The sequence below is a fragment of the Sapajus apella genome, unplaced genomic scaffold (genome assembly GCF_009761245.1).
Source record: "Sapajus apella isolate SASKATOON/1434 unplaced genomic scaffold, GSC_monkey_1.0 scaffold2, whole genome shotgun sequence".
In the NCBI taxonomy this organism is placed as follows: Eukaryota; Metazoa; Chordata; class Mammalia; order Primates; family Cebidae; genus Sapajus; species Sapajus apella.
In genome coordinates, this window is record NW_022436942.1 from 18,972,976 (window position 1) to 18,992,631 (window position 19,656).

The 19,656-nt window shown below is 56.7% G+C and overlaps 1 protein-coding gene across 4 annotated transcripts; it reads left to right on the forward strand.

Moving 5' to 3' along the window:
- The first annotated feature begins 1,422 nt into the window (after positions 1-1,422).
- AGAP2 (ArfGAP with GTPase domain, ankyrin repeat and PH domain 2) lies at positions 1,423-18,030 on the forward strand. 4 transcript variants are annotated; one of them, XM_032289232.1, is made up of 19 exons: positions 1,423-1,707; positions 8,199-8,257; positions 8,958-9,045; positions 9,256-9,341; positions 9,487-9,634; positions 10,621-10,755; positions 11,086-11,195; positions 11,633-11,791; positions 11,944-12,030; positions 12,114-12,218; positions 12,610-12,772; positions 12,947-13,066; positions 13,780-13,908; positions 14,809-14,868; positions 15,100-15,248; positions 15,417-15,507; positions 15,620-15,842; positions 15,975-16,230; positions 16,411-18,030. In XM_032289232.1, the coding sequence occupies exons 1-19, from the start codon at positions 1,548-1,550 to the stop codon at positions 16,651-16,653; spliced, it is 2,571 nt and encodes an 856-aa protein (XP_032145123.1). In that variant the 5' UTR covers positions 1,423-1,547; the 3' UTR covers positions 16,654-18,030. The 4 variants fall into 4 exon arrangements, with proteins under 4 accessions (XP_032145123.1, XP_032145131.1, XP_032145112.1 ...); XM_032289221.1 differs by lacking the exon at positions 1,423-1,707 and adding an exon at positions 5,258-6,562; XM_032289240.1 differs by lacking the exon at positions 14,809-14,868.
- The last annotated feature ends 1,626 nt before the right edge of the window (positions 18,031-19,656 follow it).

Genomic DNA, 19,656 nt, shown 5'->3' on the forward strand with positions numbered 1-19,656 from the left:
CAAACTCCTCACCTCAGGTGATTTGCCCGCCGGGGCCTCCCAAAGTGCTCGGATTACAGGCGCCCAGTGCAAACAAAGTAATTAGGTCCAACTACCAGCTACCTCCCACCTCCCATTCCCTCACTCCCCACGCCCACCCCCTTCCTACCCCAACTCCCATTTCATTGTCTCCTACAATTCCTCATATACCTTGTTCTCTTTCAGGTCCTAAATCAAGGGCAGGACAGTGGTATTAGAAGGGGAACTGGCTGACAAGAATTTTGGTTGTGTGGTGTAGTGAAAGGGGCATCAAAATTGTAATCAATCTGGGCTTTATGTACTTGGTAAAAAAAAAATAAATAAAGTTTAAAAAATATCAGAAGACCTAAATCCATGTCTTTGTTTTACCTCTTAATGGTTTCTCTGAGCACTAGTTTCCTTTTATGCAGAATAGGAATAAGTAATCCTACCCCTCACGGCTGTCATGAGGATAATGTATTTGAAAGAATGTTGTAAACCATTAAGTGTTACAGACATGTCAATTAGACATGTTAATTATTATGAAAGCAATTGAACATGGAGCATGATAGTTTTTGTCTGGCTATAGGTTACTTTCCTCCTTCATAACTCATTTTCCCCATAATCGCTTGACCTATTTATTTATTTTTGAGATGGAATCTTGCTTGTCCTGTCGCCCAGGCTGGAGTGCAGTGGCCTGATCCTGGCTCACTGCCACCACCACTTCCTGGGTTCAAGTGATTCTCCTACCTCAGCCTCCCGAGTAGCAGAGACTACAGGTGCCTGCCACCATGCCTGGCTAATTTTTGTAGTTTTTCTTTCTTTCTTTTTTTTTTTTTTTTTTTAGTAGAGATGGAGTTTTGCCATGTTGCCCAGGCCGGTCTCAATCTCCTGACCTCAAGTGATCTGCCTGCCTCAGCCTCCCAAGGTGCTGGGATTACAGTCATGAGCCACCACACCTGGCCTTGCTTGGCCCTTTTAAACAGGAGGTGACCTCAGTGGGTAGCTGACTGGGGAAGAAGGGTTACATTGCAAGACATAAGGAATCAAGGCTAATTGGGATTTGTAGAGGGTGATGGGTACAAGTGTATACTAGAATTCAGGGCTGTGAGGGTAACAGACCAAGTATGTGTGAATTCCTGTGAGAGTCTGAAATCTGCAGGTCACCAAGAGTTTAGGATTGCACCTGGGACCTAGCTTGCCATATTTTCCCAGGATGAAACATCCATCTTAATTAGCCACCTCCCACAAGAGGCCCTGGGATGCTGTTAAGATCTCTCCATCTACCTGGCTGCAAAATCATAGTAGGGGCTGGCTGGCAGGGCTGATGGGCCAACACTAGGGGGGGTAGGAGGTGCAGGAGGTAGGGCTGTCCCAGGCTGTGGGTTTGAAACTCACCAGTCAGGAAGTGAGGTCGACAGACGGAAGGGCGGGCAGGGGCGGGGAGTTCTGGGCACAGCAGAAGGGGCCTTCTGAGGTTTGGGGGCTGCAGGGCCATGGGCCTCAACACCAGAGGTCCTTGTTAGCCTGGCAAGACCGGTCTGGGCAACATGCATGCCCAGAGGCAGTTGGTTGTAGCCGCAGTGAGAGCAGAAGTCAGACGACATGAGATGGCCAAGCAGGCTCTAAACCGCCTCAGGAAGCTGGCAGAGAGGGTGGACGACCCTGAACTTCAGGACAGCATCCAGGCCTCATTGGACTGTGTTCGAGGTGAGAGAAGGGTCAGCCCCCAGCTTGGGTGTATTGGGGACTAGCAGGGGGATAGAAGGGTTAGCTGTATCATATATCACTTCCCAGTCAGCCACTTCCTAGTCCCCAAGATGGAGCTAGACTCTGGGGAAGAATACATTTAGGGAGGATGGAAAAAGACATGGGTGGTTATCATTCTTTCTCTTTCCCTGCTCTGATCCTTCTCCCAGGAGATCAAAAATGCAGGTCCCTGTTGAGCTGACCTTCTTGGCAATGAAGAACTGTGTGAGCATGGGGAAGATAGGCTGTGACAGACTCATGGTAGACTTGGTCCCTGCCTGGGGAGTCCAGAGCAGGAAGCAGTCTGGGGCAGCAGGTTCTGGGACTGGATAATGAGTTCATTCCCAGGACCCACTAAGGATCAGTGACCTCTTGTTCTCCAGCTGCAGAGAGAAACACATGCACACACGCACACACACATACACACACGCACGCATTGAAGTACACCATGCAGAGAATCTCAGGCTCCCAAGTGAATGTTAACTCTCACACACCATGCTCTGCAGAGCCAAAGTGCAGAGACGTCTCCAGAACTCTTCTTGGTCCCCTTTCCTCCCTTTGCTCTTGTTCCTGTCTTCCCCCCACACACCTTCCGCTGTACCTCCTTAGTGCCATTAGAGCAAGTGATGACAACACAGGGAGGAAGTGCTGCCATGGCAACACCATCCGCCACATCCTCCTGCCCACCCCAGCCTTCAATCCTGTGGTGGAGGCCTGGCAGGAACAGCTCCTCTCCATCCACAAGGCCCTGCCACTGAGGAACTGGTGGAATTGGAGGTTATTTCCAGCTTGCTCTCATTTCATTCACCACTGATGCAGCAAAGAGCTAACAAAAGCAGCCTTCCTTGCTCATGAAAGGTATCTGGTGGAAGTGCTTCCTCCAACATATCATGATCTCTTCCAGCCTCTTCAGTCCTCTCCATTGTTAGCTGCCTTTCTGGGGTGGGGGTGGGGGTCAAGAGATCATTCTTTCCCCCCAGGACACCTCCTGCCAAACCTCTCTGTTTGTACACCAGAGCATAACTTGGGGAAGGAACGGTTTGCTTTGGATGCCTAGTGGGACCGGCTGATGATCCCCTTCCCATTGTTCTTCGGAGGCTAGTGCCCTCTCACCTCCTGTCCCACACTCTGCCAGGAACTACACCTGAAGCCTTCCCTGACAGCCTTAGTGTTTGGAAAGGCAGACCAAGTGGGAGTGGCCCATGGGGCCTCCTAGGGAGGAACTCTAAGCCCCACCCCTGCCAAAAATAATAATGATAATAATGATAAAGGAGAAAAGCAGTTTAGGCCAGGCAGCAAAGCTCTGCTTAGCTCTGGAGAAGGAGGGGGCGAGGAGGGGTGGAGGCTGAAATCCCTGAGAAGGCTCCACTCCTCCTGAGTGATTTGTTTTACTCCTCTCAGAGTGAGTATTCTGTCCCCATTGAACATAGAGGAAAACTGAGGCCATCAAAGGAGGGAAGTTTAAGCCAAAGCCAACAATTCTTCACCCTCTCCATCAAAAAAGACTACTTTTTTTTGATGGAGAGGTCTCCTGTCCTGGGGATGGTGTCATCCTGGTTCTGTAGGGAGTGGGAGAGAAGCTGCTGAACCCCAGGACAAAATATTGGAGGGACTGGGTACAGGCATCTGGGAGAACAAAGGGCTCCTGGCATCCTGCCTCAGCCCCCCCCCACCCTCAGCCCCCCACCAGGCCGAGCACGCAGCGGGCTCCTGCCTCCAAGAGCCGCCCACGGCAGCACTTATTATAGTCTAGGCTGCGTCAGGAGGGTGGGACGCCAAATCAGGGGACCGCTGTGACTCCCCAAGTCCCAGGAAGGGGTCTCCAAGACTGCAGGGAGACTTTCCTTCTCCCATCTTACCCCATCCCCAAGGGGTCTCAGCCTCTTTTCTACTTTGGCCTAACTACTTCAGGATTCTCATGTGGCTGGAGGATAGAAAGCCTTGAACTCCAAGACCCCTAGAGAAGTGGGGGACACTGAGCAGACGGTTTCCATTCATTCTGCTTGCCTCCTCTTTAACCTCCGAAAGAATCCCACTCAGCAAACCTCAGGAGACTGAAAGGGAGCCCTGAAGAGGCCGGCTCCCACTGCCTCAACTGAAGGGTCCCTGTATTTGGGGAGTGAAATCCCCAACTCATGGGTAACCAGGTGTGAGGGCAATGCCTCCACTAACTCAGCATCCCCGGTTGGTCCCCCACCCACCATACACACGGATCCCTCTCTGCTTCCGCAGGCTGTTTCTGAGGCACTCTTGGAGCTATGGTTGCTATGGAGACTGGATGCATTTTGGCATGGGGGGGCTATCAGTCCAAGACACATTCCTTCTCCCTCCTCCTAGAGCTAGAGCCTTTGACTTACCCTGTGGCCTGGACTCCTCGAGCACTCACATCTCTCCCCTCTCTCCTACCCTGCTAAGTTCCATGTTTGTCCGCATCCCCGGGGAACATTTTCCAAGTTCACTTTGGGACAGTCTAGCTCAAGTCTTGGCCCCGTCAAAGAATTAAGTGTGGGGGTGTGAGTGGGAAAGGGAGCTGGGTCATGAGAAAGGGAAGGCATCCAGGTATCTGGGGGAGACGAGATCCTGGGGGAAGAGATTTCAGGGGCCCCCTGCTTTCCCACTTCAGCTTCCCCGGAATTGGCAGTGACCCTGGGTTTGCTGTGTTCACCGCGGCCTGTCCACTCAATAGATCGATTTTCACCTTATCCCTAAATGCCACACCTCACAGTCGCGCTTCCTAACCTTGGTGTGCTAGAGGAGGGGGCTAGGTTGTCGGAGGAGGTGAGTCCAAGTCCCAGGAAATCCAGCCCAGGATTTGGGAGAGAAATCCAGTCCTGGATTTTGCACCGCCCTCGCAGACCTCGGTGCTGGTGGAGAGAAGGTGGGGGGGGGGAGATAGGGTGGGGGGGCCTGAGGGCCGCCTCCTCCTCAATGTGAGGGGAGCGCCCGGACACAGCGCGCATCCGGACCCAGCCGAGATCGGGCGAGGCCCCCGGACTCTTCGCCCAGATCTCACGCCCCTCCCCTCCCAGACCCCAGACCCTTGGGTTCCCATCCACCTCCTGTTCCCTCTTTCCTCCCCCGCCACCTCCTGTATCTTCATCCCCAGCATCCTCCCCGCGCCCCTGCGAATCCCTCGCACGGCCAGCCCCACTAGCTTCCCACCCTCCTCAAGACCCTCTCTCCGACCGCATCCGCGGCCTCTGTCCCTTGAGTCCCAGTTCCCCGCCCCTGCCTCCCCCGCACTGGTTCTTCTTTTCCCCTAGCCTCCGATTCCCTTTTCTGCCCCCTTTTCCTCTCTCTCCCCCATTTGCCCCCACTACTGTCCTCCCCGCCCTCCCCCACCCACCTCAGCGCCCCCACCCAGGCCGGGGTGGACGGTCCGGCGCGCCTCCCTGGAGCAGCACCAAGGTCCCGGGGCTCCAAGAGGGTGGGGGCGCAGGGCGGGGAGCATGGGGAGGGGGCGCCCCATGTGATGGGAGGGGGGCGCAAGCGGAGGCGGCGGAGGCGGCGGCGACAGCGGAGCCGGGCCGGGGGCTCAGTGGGGACCGGGGGCTGGGGGCAGCGAGCAGGGCGGCCCCATGGCCGGGCCCCCCTGAGGCAGTCCGGGGGAGTCCCCTCCCCTCCCCAGCTCGGGGGTCTCTGGGCCCCATGAGCCGGGGCGCGGGCGCGCTTCAGCGCCGGACAACGACCTACCTCATCTCGCTGACCCTGGTCAAGCTCGAGTCGGTGCCTCCGCCGCCGCCTTCTCCGTCTGCGGCCGCGATCTGCGCTGCCGGTGCCAGAGGCTCCGAGACTGGGGATCCTGGTAGCCCCCGAGGCGCGGACGAACCGGGCAAGAAGCGGCACGAACGTCTCTTCCACCGGCAGGATGCGCTGTGGATCAGCACGAGCAGCGCGGGCACCGGGGGCGCGGAGCCCCCAACCCTGTCCCCGGCTCCGGCCAGTCCGGCCCGCCCAGTCTCCCCCGCTCCAGGCCGCCGCCTCTCCCTCTGGGCCGCCCCTCCGGGACCCCCGCTCTCCGGGGGGCTGAGCCCCGACCCCAAGCCTGGGGGTGCCCCCACCTCCTCCCGGCGCCCCCTACTCAGCAGCCCGAGCTGGGGCGGTCCGGAGCCCGAAGGCCGGGCAGGCTGCAGCGTCCCTGGCTCATCCTCTCCTCACCCTGGCACCGGCAGCCGGAGGCTCAAGGTGGCGCCTCCTCCGCCGGCTCCCAAGCCTTGCAAGACCGTGACCACGAGCGGAGCCAAAGCCGGCGGGGGCAAGGGCGCGGGTAGCCGCCTGTCATGGCCCGAAAGCGAGGGCAAACCCAGGGTCAAGGGGTCAAAGAGCAGCGCCGGGACTGGAGCTTCTGTCTCTGCCGCCGCCACCGCGGTCGCCGCCGGGGGAGGGGGCGCTACAGCTGCGACCTCTGGTGGGGTCGGGGCTGGGGCCGGAGCCCGAGGGAAGCTGTCCCCTCGGAAAGGCAAGAGTAAGACCTTGGACAACAGTGACTTGCATCCGGGACCGCCTGCCGGCTCTCCTCCTCCGCTAGCCCTCCCACCAACTCCGACTCCAGCCGCTGCTGTCACTGCCGCTTCCACGCAGCCCTCTGGGCCTGCACCGCCAATCACTCTGGAGCCTCCAGCTCCCGGGCTGAAACGGGGCCGGGAGGGGGGTCGAGCATCCACTCGGGACCGCAAGATGCTCAAGTTTATCAGCGGCATCTTCACCAAGAGCACAGGAGGGCCTCCTGGCTCCGGGCCCCTTCCGGGACCCCCCAGCCTGTCTTCTGGCAGCGGGTCCAGGGAGCTGCTGGGAGCCGAGCTCCGCGCCTCCCCTAGTGAGTTGAGTCAGGGCTTGAGAACAGGGAGGGAAGGGTACCTGGAATGCTCAGCTTGGGGTGGAGGAGCGAGGTGTAGGAAACTAGAGAAGCTTTTCTCTGAGGTGGGCGGATGAACCAAGCTCACTCCTCTGCCAAGGACTGGGGCAAAGAATAAGAGTCCTGAAGCGGGGTGAGTAGCTACACTGTGCGACGTGAGAAATGACTTGATTTCAGAGGGACTCAGAACCTCAGGTTCTGGGAAAATAATGCCCTTGGTCAGAGTGACTAGAAAATTGCTCCCAGAGAGGCCCCAGTCCAGCCTCAGCTGGACTCTGGGAGCATGGAAACTGGGCTTTGCCGCGTTCAAAGGGACGTTGAAGGTGAAGAGGATGAGGAAGCCTCAGTTTCCCCCAAGAACTTGGGACAGGTGGCATGACAGTGACCTTGCAGGCAGTTTCTCGCCAGGGACCAGTCGTCCCCTGGGCTGAGAGCAGACTAGTGATGTTTTCCATGCAGTGAAGGCGGATTGGGCGGTACGCGAGTGCGCGGGGGTTGGAACGTGCAGAATATTTAAATGTGAAGTGAGAGGGGGCGGATAGGAAGCCTCACTTCCCCCACTGCGCACCCCGGCCCCAGAGCCGCGTTGAAACCCACCCGGGCCTGACCCTGGAGTGAGTCAGGGGGTGGAACTGCTGCAAAGGCAATCCGTACCCCGGGAGACTTGGGAGGTGGTACGGGGAAGGTAGTCTTTTTTTCCGTGGGCAGGGTGTCTATTATTTTTTCTTCCTACTGGAGGAGATAGGCAGGAGACTCTTGGTTCGGCTCACACTCCTGGGAGAGGAGGCGGGTCCAGGAGCGGAGGCGGTCCCCGGGGTTTGGCTCTGGAGCGGGTGGGAGCAGATGGCTCCGGATCCCAGAGTTCCCGCCGCAGCTGCGGCGCCCCGGGAACGTCCGGCCGATGTCAGGCACGGGGGCTGGACTGGGCGGGCGGAAGGAGCATCCTTTCCCCCAGGCCTGTGGCTTCTCACGGCCAGGCGATGGAGCCCTACCCCACAGTTGTTTTGGAGGGCGCTTGTGGGGAGGGTGCGGGAGATGGAGGAGTAGGAAAATCCTAGCTCTTTCCCTTAGGCTGTGGGGAGCGGTCCAGGGGCCACCGTGCCTTTGACCTTGAAGAAGGGGAGGGAAAGCCCTCACCTCACTTTCTCTCCCGTGGAATGGAGACTGGGGAAGACACGCTCTCTTCTATGTTTCTGCACTTCCTCCCAGGGGCTGCTCTGGGAACCTGTAGGTCAGGGAGGAGCTCCTCGTCTATTCTTTTTCCAGAGGGAAGAACCTGTCACTGTCAGAGCCCTGGTCTCTCTGTCTGGGGCCAGGACCCGCGTTTGGGGATGTGCTTTAAGGGAGACGCCAACGGAAGTATTTTTGTCTTGCTAGCTACGTTGCTAAGCAACCACTGAGCGGCAGCAACAGCTGGGGGAGAGCGGCTGGGATGGGAGGCCTGGGGACCACTCTCAGACCTGTCTGTTCCACACACCTCTTCAGCGCAGGCAGGGTTCGGGGGGTTTGGAAAGCTGCAGAGGGAGGAAGGGTGGCTCAGTGTTGGGGGTCCTCCTGAGTCAGGAGCTTCCCTCTTACTGCCCTTCTCCCATTACAGAGGCCGTGGTCAATAGCCAGGAATGGACTTTGAGCCGCTCCATTCCTGAACTGCGTCTGGTAGGTAACCCTGTGCCCTTGCCTGTAGGGAAGGCTGAACCCGTTGCACTCTGGTCTCTCTCCCTTCACCTCTCCTTTTCTTTCTCTCTCTTTGAGAATAAGGAATTGTTTTCCAGTTCTCCTGAGAGTCTACCTCATAGCACCAACCTGGGGCTTGCTACTTCCTTCTCACAAGTTTTTCCTCTCTAGTCTTTACGTGGCCATCCCCTTTTCCCTATTTGTTCGTGGTCCTCCTCCAGGCTTCTCACTTCTGGCATCTGCCCTTTGGCCTTCGTGTTCTATTGCCTAAAATTGGGTAAAGTTTTCCAACTAGAGCTGGGACATGCTACACACACACACACACACACACACACACACACACACACACACACGTCTAGTATGTTTTCTAAACAACCCAACACACAAAAAAGCTGGTACTGAATTGCTGACATTCTTCAGCTTGAGCTCCACTTTGAGCTTGGGATCATTTCTGACCACTCATGCCCTGATCTGAGCAGCCAACTGCTCTGATCCTCCCAGCTGCTCTGATCCTCCCAGCTGCTCCGATCCTCCCAGCTGCTCTCTCTGGAATGACTGTCATCCAGGCCCTGTAGGGTCCCGCTTGAATGATTTATCTCTCTGGGTTTTCTGGAGTGTCCAGACCCAAGCATCCTGCCTTCTCTAATATCCCACAATTTCTGCTCCACAACCTTGCCCTCAGGGTGTGCTGGGCGACGCCAGGAGTGGGAAGTCATCGCTCATCCACCGATTCCTGACCGGTTCATACCAGGTGCTGGAGAAGACAGAGAGTGAGTTATCAAGAGCCATAGTAAGCTAATGATTGGGGTCAGGGATCCAGGAGTGAAATCAATGATTAGGCAGGTATGGAGACCAGAGGGGAAGAATGAGGCCATAACAGCAAAAGCACTAGGAGCATGGGGAGGTTTGTGGACCTGTCACCTGTGACCTATGAACCCTTTCACCTCTGACCTATGACCCCTTCCAACTCTTCTGGACAGGCGAGCAGTACAAGAAAGAGATGTTGGTGGATGGGCAGACACATCTGGTGCTAATCCGAGAGGAAGCTGGGGCACCTGATGCCAAGGTGAGGGTGGAGGTGGTGGGGGACAGGCTGGCTGGGGTCAGCAATGGCTAAGGGAGAGGGCTCTGGTTTCCCAGGTCTCCATCAGGATTGGGTCCAGAGAAGCAGACCTGTCTGACTTTTCATTTGCTCCCTCACTCCCCGCAAGTTCTCAGGCTGGGCAGATGCTGTGATCTTCGTCTTCAGCCTGGAGGATGAGAACAGTTTCCAGGCTGTGAGCCGTCTCCATGGGCAGCTGAGTTCCCTTCGAGGGGAGGGACGAGGAGGCCTGGCCTTGGCACTGGTGGGGACACAAGGTAAGGAGGGGTCAGGAAAGCACTGCTTTCAAGGGAGGCCCAGAAGAGGCTACTGGGATATTACCCAATGTGGGTGAGAACTTAGTGAGGTGTGGATATGACACCTGGATTACAGAATCCTCTGGAGGGAGCCTGGTCTCCAAATAAGGGAGAAACCAAACAATAATTTCCTATGGTCTGATCAGAGAAAAGGGGACCTCCAGAGAGGAAAGGACGGCTATGGTGGCCATCTCCTTGCTTCTCCTGAAATGTCACCTACCTTATGTTCTCACACTGCCATTTCCCGGTGCCACCACCATAGGACACAGAAAATCTCAAGTCCTACTGTAAATAGGAAACCTTTTCCATCGTCCCTTTGCTAGAGCTGGGTCAGGATGACACCTTTTAAAGGAACTTACCCAAAAACACAAAGGAAATGATGATGAAACAAGAATGCATCTCAGAGAAGTGACTCAGAGACCCCCAGACTGCCAGGGCCAGGAAATGCTTTTCCAGCACTCCCCTGTGTCAAGCTGGTGGGACTTGCTCTGGACGCTGGTTCTGCTGGCGCCTGCCTCCACCTGTTGCTTGCCTCCTGGTTTTTTGCTGCAGAGTGGGCAGTCTAGTCATGACCCATGGACACCCAACCTTTTCCTAGTTCACAAGCCAGTGTCCTCCCACTAGTTCAGGGTTTGATGGATTTGCAGGGCAGGGTAATTATCACTTGCACCTGGGTGGGAAGCACCACTCAGCAGCTCTGGAGTATTCTTTGAGGATATACACACACAGAGATCACCCAGCCTATTCATTCATGACTAGGTGTGTGAACTGTGCCCAGTGCTCAGAAAGGGCTTATATATTCCCATCCTACCTGGTCACAGAAGAGATGATCTTTCACACCCCTTCCCCAGTGTGCCTAGCCTGAGGGCCCAGCACAAGGATAAGGGAACAGTGAAAAGTGGGGGAGGGGTTCCGTCTTCAATTCTGCCCCTTTCTTTTCCCCTCAGACAGGATCAGTGCCTCCTCCCCTCGGGTGGTGGGAGATGCTCGTGCCAGAGCTCTGTGTGCGGACATGAAACGCTGCAGCTACTATGAGACTTGTGCCACCTATGGGCTCAATGTGGATCGGGTCTTCCAGGAGGGTGAGTGTGGTGATCTCCAGCATATGTGGGAAGCCAGGAGCAAGGGGCCTGGAATATTCTTGGAGGTCAGGCATCCAAGCCTCTCTCTGTGATTGATAGGAAATTAGCCTCTGTGGGAGGGAGGAGAGATCAGGGAGGCCAGAGGTTTGCTTAACAGTCATAAGGTCTTTGTGGGCTGGAGGAGCTGACAAGGCCACAGGTGGCACGGAGGGCACAGTGACAAGGAAGTTGGGGCCTGTGTTGCCTACTGGGGATTTCTCAAAGCTGGGCATGGAAGGGTGCTCTTGGGTATCTGGCCTGTTCACATCTCCTTCCCCCAACTCTCCTCAGTGGCCCAGAAGGTAGTGACCTTGCGCAAACAGCAACAGCTTCTGGCTGCCTGCAAGTCCCTCCCCAGCTCCCCAAGCCACTCAGCTGCATCCACTCCAGTAGCTGGCCAGGTGAGTTGGGGTTTCAGAGTCTGCAGAGGGACTGGTAAGTTGCAGAGGGGCTGGGGATCCTAGGACAGGTACAGAGTAAACAAGGAGGTTTGGGGAGTGGGGAAACAGATGGAAATGGCAGTGAAACTACTGGCAAAAAGTGCATTGGACTGGAAATCAACCAAATTTGAGACGCCATCTGCAGTGTCCTTAAGCAACTCACCTAACCTCCCAAGGTTATCAGGAAGATTGTATGACATAATACCTGCGGATCAACCTTCACAAAATTTAAGGCACTGTCAGTGTTAGTGAGGATTTTAAAAATTATAAATGACAATATAAATAAATGGTGAGGTGATCAAGGAATGTCTCAAATATCCCATAACTAGATGTGAGTGTAGCTTGGTGGGGTGGGGTAGGGGCATCTCAGCTCTGCTGACTCTTCCATATGCGTCCAGGCTAGTAACGGGGGTCACACGAGCGACTACTCTTCTTCCCTCCCGTCCTCACCGAATGTTGGTCACCGGGAGCTCCGAGCCGAGGCAGCTGCAGTGGCTGGATTGAGCACCCCAGGGTCCCTGCACCGGGCAGCCAAACGCAGGACCAGCCTTTTTGCGGTATTGGACATGGATATGCTGACCCCCATCCTCCTGTCCCCCGTGACATACCCATCTTCCCTAGTCCCTAGACTTCTCTGTTGGGTCCTTCTTCATCTGATCCCTGTCCTCCCATCAGCACATCCTCAAATTGATTCCAATAACCATTCCAGAATCGCCGGGGTAGTGACTCGGAGAAACGGAGCTTGGATAGTCGGGGCGAGACAACAGGGAGTGGGCGAGCCATCCCCATCAAGCAGGTGCGTGGTCCAGGGGCTGGGACAGGCTAAGGGCAGCTGGTCTTAGTTGGTTTTTTTCCCACATGTGTCTTTCTGCACTCCAGAGCTTCCTACTAAAACGAAGTGGCAATTCCTTGAACAAAGAATGGAAGAAGAAATATGTGACCCTGTCTAGTAATGGCTTCCTACTCTACCACCCCAGCATTAACGTGAGTGGCAGAGACTGCGCCACACTGGCCAGTTTTGGATTTCCCTCAAGCTCTACCTGTCTGTGCCTCTGACAAAGCACTAACCTCATTTCTAGGAAGTACTAGTCCTGTTCACTTAAGTTTAGCAGGCATGTGTTAAGAGCTCACCATGTGCCCATGGCAGGAATGTAAAAGTAAATACATTGCCCCAGGAACTTGCAGTTCCTGGGTGAGCACTCAGGAGGGGAATGCTCTCTGGAGGAGACACTGATGGGCCTAGTCTGATGGCCCATCCCCTAGAAGCTCATCCCAACCCATTTGCCTCCCAAGGCCACCTCCCCAGTCCCTCTCTATTCAGTTCTATTGACTGCTTCCCAATCTTCCCTACACTCTCGGCCCTGTACCCCCCCAGGATTACATCCATAGTACCCACGGCAAGGAGATGGACTTGCTGCGAACAACAGTCAAAGTCCCAGGCAAGCGGCCCCCGAGGGCCATCTCTGCCTTTGGCCCCTCAGCCAGCATCAATGGGCTGGTCAAGGACATGAGCACTGTCCAGATGGGTGAAGGCCCTGGTGAGTGGGGCTCATGACATAGGAGCAGGAGAGGGGACAGGGCTGGGGGAAAGGAGGGGTAGGACGGAAGTGGGGGCTGGCACTGGGCAAATGGGAAACTTGGTGATAAAGAGGGACCGTGTAAGGAATGGGGCCGGAAGACAGGCTCACTGACGTTTCATCTTCTTCTGACAGAAGCCACTACTCCCACGCCAAGCCCCAGCCCCAGCCCCAGTTCCCTGCAACCACCACCAGACCAGACATCCAAGCACCTGCTGAAGCCAGACCGGAATTTGGCCCGAGCCCTCAGCACGGGTCAGTGGGGATGACCTTCCATCCGCTGTCTTCCAGACCCAAATAGGTTGGGGTGGGAAATTAATTTGGGGTGAAGACTTGGAGGCTGGAATATATGCATGAGTGAGCACATGGCGCTCCACACATGAACACCAAGCTCAGTCGTACCATGTCTACCACAATGGTTAAGACAAGTGGCCTCTAACTGCCTGAGCTTGAATCCTGGCTTGCCACATGGGCAAGTTACTTGACCTCTCCATGACTCAGTTTCCTCTTCTGTAAAAATGGAGATAATAGTTTCTACCTCAGAGAGTTGCTTTGAGGTTTAAACAAACTGAGAACATTGTCTAGTACATAGTCAGCCATGTTTGACATGTTTGAAAAATATATATGTATATAGCATGTAAATAACATTGTAAACAAATGGTCCTCACAACAGCCTTGTCAGGTCAAGATTATTATCCCCATTTCGGAGATAAAGAAACTGAGGCTCAGAAGATTAAGTGCTTTGCTCAAGGTCTCAAGGCCAATAAGTAGATCTGAGTCCAGGTCTGACTCCAAACCTCTCATCTGCCTGCCTCCCCAGGAATGATCAAGGGGGAACTCCTGGAGAGGGACAGTTGAGGAGGAGTGCCCTCCAATGCCAAAGCAAGTTCAGGGAAGGAGACAGGCTATTGAGAAATCAGGAAATCTGTGGAGGGGGCAACTGAGGCAGCTGTGTCTTCCTCCCTAAGATTGTACCCCATCTGGAGACCTGAGCCCCCTGAGTCGGGAACCCCCTCCTTCTCCCATGGTGAAGAAGCAAAGGAGGAAAAAATTGACAACACCATCCAAGACTGAAGGCTCGGCTGGGCAGGCTGAAGGTGAGGCTCTGGCAGGCTCTTCCACTCCCACCCAGAACCCTCATCCCCAACATCAGCTCCCTGACCTAACTCCTGCAGCAGGAGAAGTGTCTGAGCTGAGTGCTTGACTACCATTACCACTGCACATAACTTAGTGAAAGAGTGGATGACATCCCCCAGCCCCTGTCCTTCTTTCCTTGTTGCCCAGCCAATTCCTTTTTCCCCCGCCCCTGTTCTCAATGACACCCATGTCTGTGGTTCCTGCTCCTCTCCCTAAGGACCTTCTAGTTCCTATTCCTTCCCTCAACTCCACTTACCACCCCAGCCCTGGCACCCAGAAGCCCCCCAATCCCCAGTTGACTCGCCCCCTGATCTTTGTGTCTCCCACTGACTCCCCAGATCCTGGATTCTGTAGCCACCCAGCCCCCTCTCTGGAGAACTTTGTATTGCCAAGTGCTCCCCAACAGCCCTTGACCATAGTGATCCCCATTCTTGACCCTCAGTGATTCCCCCCACCACCACCAGCCCCAGGGTCCTCTCATCTCAGCCCTGTGCCCCAGCTTCTGTCCCCTTCCCCCATGTTCACTCAAATCCTGACCCCCCCTTCTCCTCCCAGAGGACCACCTCCTCGCTGGTCCTGATAACCCGTCCCCACCGCCCCTGCTCTCTGCCGGGTGCTCAGACCCAGGTTCCAGATCTGCCTACTCTCATGGCTCTTGGCTTCCGCTCTACTCTGCCCCTGGGCCACTGACTTTAGTTCTGCTTTCTCTCCCCATCTGTCTGTCCTGCTTTGTCTCTGGCACCCTGTCACTATCTCTCTCCATCTCTCCATCTACCTTTCTTTTTCTCCTTCTTTCTTGGTCTCTCTCTCTCTGTTTTGCTCTCCATTCTATCTCTATCTCCTTCGCTTCGGGAAACCAGCCAAGCGCAAAATGTGGAAACTAAAATCCTTTGGTAGTTTAAGAAATATTTATAAAGCAGGTAACAAGTGGGGAGCCGGGAGGGGTGCTCAGCTGGGATGCAGAAGGGTGGGGGTGCCACCACCTTCCCCTGCATGTGCTCGGGCTTCCTGCTGCCCCCACCCTTTGCTTCCCCTACCCCCACTGCCCCACTCCCAGGGGCTCGGGATGGACATCAGGGAGGACGGGCTTGGGGAAGGCAACCCCGGCTTGAACTCTGTCCCTTAATGACCCCATCCCATCCCCCAACCAGAGGAAAACTTTGAGTTCCTGATCGTGTCCAGCACGGGTCAGACGTGGCACTTTGAGGCAGCCAGTTTTGAGGAGCGGGATGCCTGGGTCCAGGCCATCGAGAGTCAGATCCTAGCCAGTCTGCAATGCTGTGAAAGCAGCAAGGTCAAGGTAAGAGTTTGAGGTAGGGTGGAGGACTGGCCTTAGGAGCTGACCCTGGTGCTGGCAGCCATTGGCAGCGACTCGGCCAGAGTTGTGTGGGAGGAGGGCAGAGGCGTCTGAGGAGAAGGGGGAGGGACTTGGAGGCAGAGACCCTGCCAACCCCAACACTCTCTGCAGCTGCGAACCGACAGCCAAAGCGAAGCCGTGGCCATCCAGGCGATCCGGAATGCCAAGGGGAATTCAATCTGCGTGGACTGCGGGGCCCCCAGTGAGTGCCAGGAGGCATCGGAGGGGCTAGGGAATGTGGTTCACTGGAGGTGGTGAATGCTGGGGTGCCCGTGCTGCCCGGCTGGGAGCCGACCTCTACGCTCCGTCCGCAGACCCCACATGGGCCAGCTTGAACCTGGGCGCGCTCATCTGCATCGAGTGTTCTGGCATCCACCGCAACCTGGGCACACACCTGTCCCGCGTCCGCTCGCTGGACTTGGACGACTGGCCGCGGGAGCTGACCCTGGTGCTGACGGCTATTGGCAACGACATGGCCAACCGCGTGTGGGAGAGCGACACGCGGGGCCGTGCCAAGCCCACGCGGGACTCTTCGCGGTAAGCGTGAGGGTACAGAGCCAGGGGAGGATTGCTGAGGGTGTGCGAGCCTGAGAGGGTCCCCTGGGTAAGGGTAGAGGTTCTGGCTGGGGGGGTCTCTAGAGCCTTTCCCGTTGATCCTTGGTCTTGCAGGGAGGAGCGCGAGTCGTGGATTCGCGCCAAGTACGAGCAGCTGCTGTTCCTGGCGCCGCTGAGCACCACGGAGGAGCCGCTGGGCTGCCAGCTGTGGGCCGCCGTGCAGGCCCAGGACGTGGCTACTGTTCTCCTGCTTCTGGCCCATGCGCGGCACGGGCCGCTCGACACCAGCGTAGAGGACCCGCAGCTGCGCTCCCCACTCCACCTGGCGGCCGAGCTCGCCCACGTCGTCATCACGCAACTGCTGCTGTGGGTACGTGAGCTGCGGGGAGGGAAGGGGATATTTGAGGCTTCATCTCGGAAAACGCCTGGCGCGGGAAAGCCCGATCTTCCCACAGGGACCCCATTACTGGGCTTGGCCATCTTGGGGAGGCGGCGCGCGGGTGTGGGCGCCCTGGGGACGCGCGGTCATGCGGCCGTTTCCGCCCTCTAGTACGGCGCGGACGTGGCGGCCCGTGACGCCCAGGGCCGCACGGCGCTGTTCTACGCCCGCCAGGCTGGAAGCCAGCTGTGCGCCGACATCCTTCTCCAGCACGGCTGCCCAGGTGAGGGCGGCAGCGCGGCCACCACGCCCAGCGCGGCCACCACGCCCAGCATCACCGCCACGCCCAGCCCCCGCCGCCGGAGTAGCGCCGCCAGCGTGGGCCGCGCCGACGCCCCGGTTGCGCTGGTATAGTTGCCCAGCGGGAGAGACACCCCCACCCCCACGCGGGCCGGGCACGACCACACCGGGCGGACCGCTGGACAGAGGCACCCACTCACCTCTCCAATTCGCACCCCGCCCCACGGGAGCACTTCCTACCCCCACGAGGGCACAGCCCCCACGCCTCCCAGAAGACACAAACTCACCTCCCTCTCCCCAACGAGGCATGGAGACCCCCGCTCAACACGCCCCCTCTCCACTGTTTCCACACTTGGATTGCTCTGGGTCTACCCGCTCGGGGTTCGCGGAAGGGGACGCCCCCCGCAGGCCGCAGTACGGGCTCTTGGGCTCTCGGACATAGCCGCTTGTGCCCCCTAGGGGCGGGAAGAAGACCCGGTCATGCCGGAGCTCAACGATCCCAGGGCGGGAGCACATACCCAGGCTGGCTCCTGGGGCGACTCCACGCCAGAGGGAGGGGTTAGTACGTGGGAGGGCTAGCCCTGGGACTTGGGGCCAATACGGAGACCTCACCCCTACCGTGCTGATCTCACTGCCCAGTGAGGGGAGCTAGAGCAGCGAGGGGCAGGACCCCTGCTGCCCATGGGGGTGGGGGGTTCCCAACCCTTTCTGTGAAAGGGACCGTGAGTAGTGGAAACCAGGACGTCCCCCGACACCTACCCATGGTTGGAAGATAGAGAGTCCTGGAGGAGCCAAAAGCCTGGGTTCCTCCCACTGCTATCTTGGGAGGGAGAAGGGATGGAGCAGGAGCGGGCTAAGGGGGCTGGCGGGGCCTTGTAATTTATTGCTTTGTTCCCCAACATGGGGGTGGGGGCGGGCAGGGGCGTGGGGAGGGCGTTTTGGGGTAGGGGAAGCCCAGGGTGGGCAGGGGGTGGGGTGGGGTGGGGGTGCTCTCGGGTTGTGAGTGTCTGTGACCGTGACTGCGTACCTGTGACTGTGCAGCGCCCGTGGTGATCTGGGGTAGGGGCACCCCTACAGTGGGACCCCTCCCCCATTATTCTTTCTGTCCAGCCCCTCCCTCCCACTGGAGCAGCTCCAGAGCCATTCCTCACCCCTGTGACCTGTTGTAGCCAGGGCTAAGAGGATTCGAGGTGGCTGGGAGGGTTTCCAGGCCCCCTGCCCCATCCCCACAAAGTGGGTGGTAGGACAGACTTACCTGGCCCAGCCCTGCCTCCCTCAGCCAACCCAGCCCTTGGGCTGTCTGTGTCAGTGGTTTCCGGTCTTTTTTTTTTTTTTTTTTTTTTTTTCTGGCTAAAATATTTTGCAAAGGACCAGGTAATTGGGGAGGGGAGATAGGTGGGGGCGAGGGGGGAATGCCCTCCCCATCTCCTTGGAGGCAGTGGTGTGAATCTTCTGCAACAGCAATTAAAGAGGAAGTGATTTTGTCTAGGGGGTGAGCTGCTGGTCTGTTCTTGAAGAGGCAGGTCAGGGCATGGCCTTGGTCAAGGTGGGGAACCAGGGTGGGACAGGGACAGGCAGAGGTGCCTCCCACTGGGGCTGGTGGCAGGGCAGTACCCATGGGCTTGGAGGTGGTTCCATCATGTACAACATTTCTGGGTTCATGTAGTTGAGGACATGGGCAGGTTGGAGTCAGTGGGGATCCTTGCAGCAGAGAAGTCGCTGACTCTTAAGATGATACCAGTCCTGGGAGAGTTAGGGTATGGTACTTAGTGGAGAGGACAGGCCCTGTGCAGAGAGAAGATGGGACAGCTTTGGTTAAGAGTAGGAACTTTGAAGACATCTGATTTTGAAACCTGGCCCTCCACTTCACAGCTAGGTGACCTTGGTGACATCTGTTTATTTGTATTCCAAACACTATCTGTTCACAGGGCATCTGGAAGGCGCTCCAGCTCTGAGGAGGGCTGCCCCAGCCAGCGTGCTCACCGTGAGCACTAGATATCAGAGTAGAACATAGAGTAGGGGTTCCTCTCCTGGCCCCGTCAGGGGGTGCTCCAGAGGGAAGGGGTGGGAGACCTCCTGGGAAAGATTTCCTAGCTGGCTGCAGAGGTCCCTGATGCCCACAAACTCAGTGTCAGCTGATGCAGGCATTTATCCACTTCTGTGCTATCAAAGGGACCACCAAAGCCACAGTGGCCTGAGACCAGCACTTCCTCCATGAGCTGCAGTGCCGCTAGGCTCAGCACATACCCAGTCCTACCATTTCTTGAGCGCAGCTGAAAGTGTTTACTCAGGTAGAGGGGCTGGACAGGGTAGGGTTGGGTCAGCAGCCAGTGCAGGTTGGGCACAGCCACGTGTTGTCATCTGCCTTGAGGAGTCAGTTGGTAGCACTAGCATCTTTGGGTAGAATTGCTTCTGACCCTTGGTGCCCACCAGTCCCAAGATGTTCAGCTGCAAGTGTACCACTGAACTGAGGTCACAGCACCAGACCTGAATCCCATTTACATGGAGCCTGCAATTCTGCAGGGTCCTAGGCTATGACCACTCAGCACAGCGGCATGACCCAGGAAAGGTGGATTCAGCAGTGCAGGTGCAGTGACAAGTACAGAGGCAGGTGTGCAGTCTGGGCAAAGCGAGAAGAGGGGAAAGTAGCAAAGAAGATTGGACTGAGAACCTGGCCATTTTCCCTCCACCTACAAGACCCTGGACACTCTTACTTCAGCTCCACTCCTTCCTCATGGCCAAAGTTTGCTCCCTTCCTCAGAAGTTTGGGAGTGTGAGAGAATATGGGGAGGAAATAATGACCCTGGAGAAAATGAAATTGCCTGCAAAGGAAATCACAGCCAGTGGGGAGTTCCTTTAATTTCCAGCCAATGAAAAATGGTCAAGGTGTCAGCAAACCTCATAGCAAATCCCAACACCAAGTAATCCACTTGCTTCTTTTCTTACTGGGGAGTATCTTTGGTCTTGTGGGGGAGATGTAAAGGGCAATAGTGGATGGAATCACAAAATATCTAGCTCTCTAGGTTATGACAAAATAAGAGTCCAGAAGGGGACTTCCTGGGTGGGTGGAGAGCTGCTGCCCCTTTGTACCCGTGCCCCCTTAACAGCTCGCCCTGG